The 7,467-nt window shown below is 28.7% G+C and overlaps 1 protein-coding gene across 1 annotated transcript; it reads right to left on the bottom strand.

The window, feature by feature from the left end:
- Positions 1-1,466: 1,466 nt before the first annotated feature.
- LOC107883092 lies at positions 1,467-3,695 on the bottom strand. Its single transcript, XM_029486262.1, has 5 exons — positions 3,423-3,695; positions 3,182-3,333; positions 2,889-3,092; positions 2,625-2,809; positions 1,467-1,533 (listed from the first exon to the last, which is right to left on the bottom strand). Exons 1-5 carry the CDS (start codon positions 3,529-3,531, stop codon positions 1,467-1,469), a joined length of 717 nt encoding a protein of 238 aa, XP_029342122.1. The 5' UTR covers positions 3,532-3,695.
- Between the last annotated feature and the right edge of the window lie 3,772 nt (positions 3,696-7,467).

A 7,467-nucleotide genomic window follows, 5' to 3' on the forward strand; every position in this document is an offset into this window, starting at 1 on the left:
AATATTCAAAATCGCCTCGATCATTCCCTTGTAAACTTGTTGATCAATCATAATCCGTTTTTAAAATTAAAATCTGTCAAACCAAATTCTTCGAGTTTTGTCTAAAAATCGCTTTTTTTCATTGACTGGAGCCCCCTCCAGCCCCCTTAAGGTGTATTTTATGATATGGAATTTAAATATATTGAAAAACATTATAACAAACAAAATTAATGTTTAGATATTGGTCAAATCTACACTATAGTTTTGACTTTTGACAAAACCGGCTGTAGCCCTCTTAATATAAAATATTACAGGTAACTACTAACATCTACTTAATGTAGATGATACCACCAAGTTTGATAGTTGGCCTAGGGTGATACGGATACTACAAATAAATTATGAGAGGGTTAAGTTAAGATCAAAGCGGGGGTTCCAACTTCAAAAACATTAAAAACCTGAGGGAGTCGTTTGGTGTCGAGCATAAGCGTACGCAGAATTTGTGGCTGGGTAGTCATATATAAGTACTAGAGTACATAACACACATGCACACGCACACATTAAAATATTACGTATATATAATATTCATATTCACTAAGCATATTTACCTAAGTAAAACTAATTTGGACGAGGTAACCACATTTAACAACATTTACCCAGGGCCGTATTAGCGCATAGGCACTATAGGCACTGTGCTTAGGGCCTACGAACTTTTTGGGGCCTACGAAATTAAAATGTGTGACTTCGATTTATTTGCACGGTACTCACTAGTCTCTGTAAATGATGGCAAAGTAATTGATGCTGCAGATCAAATGAGTGTTAGAGATAAATTATAAATTCAAACATTTTATGTTATTGATAAAGTGTAGTCCACTCGGCCGTCGGTTCTAATCTCGGTCTCGGGCGGCACTTATCTTCGGGCAGTCACGGTGTCTAGAGAGAGAGGCCGCCATCCCCCACCCGGGCATGGCAGATACTTACGGGTGCCCACATGAAAATTCTGCCAAACTAAAACAAACGTGTTTACAAAAACCTACAGTATCCTCCCGCACAGTTAAAAACCATCTAATGGCCTAATTTGTCACGAGTTAATAAATAAAATAAAAATATACTGTTACTTTTTGTTACAATTATATCTTTTGTATAAACTTATCGAATGTTGAGTGCCTACCTTGACTACCCCGTGCGCACGTTTATGGTATATCGAGTAAAATGAATGTGTTAAATTTGAATTTAATGACAAATCATATTATATTGTAAACGAAAAACGTATGTATGATGTATCTAATAAAAAAAGCTATTTATGTAGCTTTTGGCTTTATTAATTTTAGTAATTACTAATTGAATACAGAAGAGCATTTTCTACAAATTATTTTCATAATAGATACATATAAACAAAATATAGGTATACAAACAAACAGTTTCAAAAAAAATATTTAGAATATTTAGGTATACCTTTTGACTAGTTTTGGTTTAAGAAAATGTTCAGTTTACATTCTAGTCCATTTGGTAACAAGAATTTGTTTTTCAATATCTGTAACCCACAAAAAATAAGAGCTGATGAATGATAAAACAACATATGAGATAAGTGTATGAGGTATATATGAATTATGAATACTAACCAAATGTATAATAAATTTAGCTTTTGACATTAAATCACTTCTTTCATAAACTTGGTTGATTATAGTTACTGAAATATGAACTACAGTATTATTAAAGAGACTTGGACATAACACTTTTAATCCACGTATTGTGAAACTTTCTTCGTCATCTAACACATCATATTATAGTAATTATAATGGTATACAATATTACAATGCATTTATTATAAATTGGCAGATTATTGTTATTATTTATTAACATACATGCCCAACTGGATACAGAACGGCATGAAAAGGTAAAATTAGCTTATAATTAGTTTTAATATTTTTAAAATATCAGTGTACCTACATTTGTGCATTCAAAATAATAATATACGTAAATACATAATAATACACAGATTTAAGACTCTTCGATTAACGTATTATAAATTACATAAAATCCTAAATTCTAAAATCGTTATTAATTGTCGCTTAAATAGATATCTAATTTTATCAAAATTTTAACTTGAAATAGGTATCTAATATCTATACAAAAAATATTTTGAAATTGCTTTAAGTACAATTAATGAGGAATCTTGAATCTTGCATTACACATATTATTTAGGCTATTTTTGACAGAGTATAAAATGTGTACCAACATTTGTAACAAACTAAAAAAAATTTAAATTTTTAATTGGCAATCAATTTCTTAAAATTTCTCAAAATATTTTCAAAATTTCATTGTGTAAACAGAATGATAATTAAATAATAATAAAATCACAAATTGGTTTGAGGATAAATAGTTAATATACGTTTGAATATCTAATGTCGTTAAAATTTGAACTTCAAGCCCTCATAATAAATGCCTGTGACTATATAGAGTTTAGGCTAAACTTTTATTGTTAAATCCCAGTAAAAATTACTTATAATTTCTTTTATGATATAACATCCGTGTATAGCTTAAACTACAATTCACATTTTGTTTTAGTTATTGCCTACTATTAAATTTTTCTCCAAGTTATTTTTTACATATTTTTTTAGTACTTACTTAATACAAAATGTGTAAACCAAAAATTTAAAAATTCTAAGCAGCTTTCATCAAAGGATTTTGAATTTATAAGTATAAAATTAAGCCAAGGATCGGTGGCAAACTCAATTTTAAGATATGATAATTCCTGTAAATGTTTCAAAAGTTTTGATGACAATATTATAGTCACGCATTCCCAGGCATGGTTCGACACACAATCCAATCCCTATTATTATCATTTAATGTTAATATCTAAATATTTAAAGAACTTGAAATACAGAGTTTTATTTAGATATAATACTTACTTGAGATATAATAGTTTCTAATTGCATAAAAATAGATCTTAAAAAATCGGCAGTTGGTGCTTCATTAAACTCAACCGATTTACAAATGCCTTCTTCGAAGTATTGTAAAATAATTTTAAATAATGTAATAGATGATATTATGCAGTTTTGACATAGCCTAGTCATGGCGTTTAAAACATATTCACATTTTAACGTTATCGAATACTATAGAGCAAATATAAATTAATTATTATGATGTGTATATTTGATAATTTTAGTGTACCTAGCATGCAGAAAAATATAATAAATCATACTAGAAGTTTATGTTCCATATAAGTTTCTTGTTCAAGTTGGCATAATTGTATTAAAGTATTGATTGCAAGAAAACAAATGTTGTTATTTTTTGAGAGGCATAAGTTTTCAAGAACATATAGAAAATCCTTATTCTTCTTAATTGTATTTAAAACTAAAATATAGTTTGACGGATATTATTTATAGTTAGATATATATATTAGCCATAAATAAGTTATTATCGCTTGCGTTGGAATTACTTACCATCACTGTTGGATAACTGAATCAGGGTTAAGAGATGCTGAAGAAGAGATGATAACAGTGAATACTGTTCAGTGAAAGTAGATTGATAGCTTTTTATGATTGAAGACATTGTATAAACTATACTACGATGTTCGTTAATGAAAATATTTGCCCCATGGAGAGAACACGGTTCAGTTAAATTCAATAAAAACGTTAAATTTGTCGCTGCAATATCAATAAAAAATCAATTAAAACAAATAAAATAAAATAATAATATATTTTTATTACCTCCTATTCTTTTTGGATTTTTATTACAACAGAATGAACCTAAATGTATGGGTAACATGTCCCAAATAATTAATAATGTTTTGTGTTCATTACATTCGTTTTCTGCGGTTATTATTTTCTTAATAATATTGAATCCCTTCTGTAGTTTATGAGTGTCGATATTTGAATCGTTAATAAGAACATCCTATAGGTAATGAAAGTGAAAATAAAAGTTAGAATAATCAATCACTTTTATCATTTACAATATTGTGTATAACGTATTGGATATTGTTTTTAGATTTACCATCAAACATAATTTGGCTTTGTGGTTTTTAAAGCAAAATTTTTCTAGCTCAATCAAACTAATTTCATCTGAATTCTGGACCCATTGTTTAATCTAATAAAAATGAAATAAATTAAACAAAAAAAAAACCTTTAGAAAATTAAAAAACGTATCGTGCTCACTAATTTTAATTGTAGTTTTTGGGGAATTACACTTGTAGCGAACAAAAAATATAACAATGCAGGATGATGGGTAAACACCAAATCAATAATTTGCAGGGAGTTTATAAGTCCAACTAATTTTTCCGTAGCAAAAGCTAAACCAGATATTGCATTCACTGCATGATGGGATACAAAACAAATCTAAAAATAAACGCAATATTTAAAAAGGTGTAGAATGACATATTACTAATGTAATGTTTACAGAAATATTAAAAAGAATTGCTTTAATAACAGGAACAGGAACTTCATTCTGTATTGAACATAAGTAATCGCACATTGGTTCTAAGTATATTGACTCATTTTCAATGCTAAAATCAATATACAGATTTGTTAATAGGTAGTTAATAATTATATTATACACCTACTAGTTTTAACATTGAAGAAAATATAAAATACATTTTAATCTGTATGTGCTTCTTTGTTATCATGAAAATTATTAAACTTAAACTTACAATTTTGTTGTCTCAGTATAATATTAAAAATTATATAAATAACGTGGAAAGAATACGTGACAAGGAAAGCCATTCAGGACAGAGTTTGTTTATTTAATTATACTACTATAGACGTACAGATTTCAGAGGTCACGGCATCCACACTTTTGAGGCGATCTGGAGGTTTATTGGGAATAATGAGTGATGAGAGATAAAAGGTTTAAGGATTTGGAACTTTGGATTTGTGAAACCTATATTGTAGTGACTTTTGATTTTGGTTTAAAATTTTAAATATTTATTTTAAAAGTAATTGGTCGCATACCAGGTGGCTGGGCTATAAGGCGAAGAGTGATGGACTAGGAGGCATGGATGCTGCAGGGTTGAGATGGTTTGACGCACCCCAAGATTTGCATACCGTATACACACAAATGGGCCTCAGTAAAAATTTGAATACTGACGATTTCGTGTCAACTGTGAAGTCATAGTTCGATTCTTAATATAGAAGGAAACAGATAAGGCAGTTTTTGCGTTTGGACTTAAGGCGAGGACCCTAAGTTGGTATAATTCCCACATTTTTGACCTGAGACATAGTAAGTATACGTATTTAAACTCATGTTATCTTTAGAAGTGTAAATGGTAAATGGAAGGATTTTTTAGGATTCTCCACAGTTGAACAAGTGTTTATTAAGATAAGGTGTTATGGAGATCGGTAATTGAGGCTTGAACCGGGTCTTAATTGGAGGCCAGTATAGCTGTATCGACAGCATAAGTTGCTATAATCATGTTTAATGTTTTAGGAATATCTGCATTATATCTGATGTGTGAATTATTTTCTCTCTATAAAATAAATGCAATGCCAATAAATGCATTCTTTCTGAGATTACCTCAATGCTTGAAAAATTACATGTAACTGTTTCTAAAAATCACTAAAAATGGTAAATATATATTTACCGATTTCTGGCAAACACAGAGTTCCATTAACTCCTAAGGACTACAATTATTTATAGCCAGGAAATAATTATGCATGGCATTTTTTTCACGTGTACAGTTACGGAGATACTCATAGTAACATTTTTAAAATCGTAAAAATGTGTCTTGTTTTCAAATAGGTATGCTGGTTATAAATTATAATATTATATTATAAACCCACAAAAAAACTTACTTGGAACAAGTTAAAAGATAGAAATATATAAAAATGATGATAGAATGTCTCATGTCTGTATTTGTGCTGTTTGTCAGAGCAAAACACAGATCTTTTGGAGTTTTAGGAAAACTCTTGAAGCTCCAAACCATTTGGTTGCGAAACATATCAGTACCACCAGGCCAATAACAATTTATTTCAAGATAAGCTGATGATAAATAAAACAACATTTCAAACAACAACTCTTCGGCTAAAATACCAATTTTACTAAAGAAATAATAAACAATTAATGTAAAACAGTATAGGTACAAATATTATATATTGAAACAGTTATTACGAGCAAACATTGAATACTATCATAACCATTTAACCATGTTCAATATTAAAACTATTTGTTTTTTTCTAGTAATATGCACACTAAATTTTAATTATTTATGTTTATTAATATATAGATAAAAATAATAATAATAAATAATCAATTACTTATACTCAATTAATTCATATAAAATACTCATAAGTCTTGACGCTGCATAATGACTAGCTATATTTTGACGGGCAGCAGTAGATAAACTTTCCCTGAACGGACTTATTAAACTTTTGATTACTTTTTGATAACTTTTATGATATATATTTATATTCAAATTTTTCTAAATGGATATCAATTAATATTAAACAATTAATTTTATTGAAATAATGCTATAGTATCTAGGTATATTATACTATCTATACTTTTCAAATAATCAATAAAATTTACTTACTAGAACAAATGGTAAGGTAATGTGTTTAATCATAAACCAAGCCACATTTTTCAATAATTTGGCTATTTCTGTATGTTTTTTTAAATTGTTATTAATTAACACTCTCTTTGTTATGGTAGAATAAAGTCTATTTAATCAGAATATATTGTATACAACGTTAATGGCGATCACAATTATATATTTATATATACCTAATCTATATGTATCGACAAAGCAATAAATATTCAATTCAGAGACGTTACTGTGGATTAAATGATAAATAGGTATGTAGTAAATAAATATATTATACAGGATGATTCACCAAGTACATCATATGGAACCCCTTAAATGGCGTAACAAATTTTAAGTAATTGAAAATATGTTCTTTAGACTTTAAGTATACCTAATAAGTAGGGTTCGTATTTGAAGGCAAATGCCTTTCTTTTATTTATCATAATAGAAAAATAATTTTTATACAAAAATGTGTTTCATTTAATTTCTTAGACGATGGATGCATTTTTTTTTTTGCCTTTTTTTGCCTTTTTACTTATAAATGCCTTTTTGCCTTTTTTTTACCTTTTGTACTTATAAATGCCTATTTTGTGTTGAATTTATTCAGGTAATTTTATAATTTTATACACAGCTTGCGTATTATCGCTACAAATGGGTTTTATTATTCGCAATATTTATCGATATCGTCTTATCGAGTATTTGGTATTGCCATAAAATTACCCGTACACCTATTTAAAGATTAAGGGCCGTTCTTACAATGTCCGGTAAAGTGTTGGTTAACGCTAACCGGATGATAACAGATTTTATTACCGGCAGAATTCCACCGGTTAAGTGTCTGTTAACTTTAACCGGAGGTCGTAAGAACCAGCCTAAGATATGTTCGTAATGCGTAAATTCAAGATTGTTCGTCAGTCCGCCCGCATTTGTCGATCGCAATAATTGTCGTTCATAATTTTTCCACACGTTTATTTTAT

This window comes from Acyrthosiphon pisum, chromosome A1, assembly GCF_005508785.2.
Source record: "Acyrthosiphon pisum isolate AL4f chromosome A1, pea_aphid_22Mar2018_4r6ur, whole genome shotgun sequence".
Taxonomy (NCBI): Eukaryota; Metazoa; Arthropoda; class Insecta; order Hemiptera; family Aphididae; genus Acyrthosiphon; species Acyrthosiphon pisum.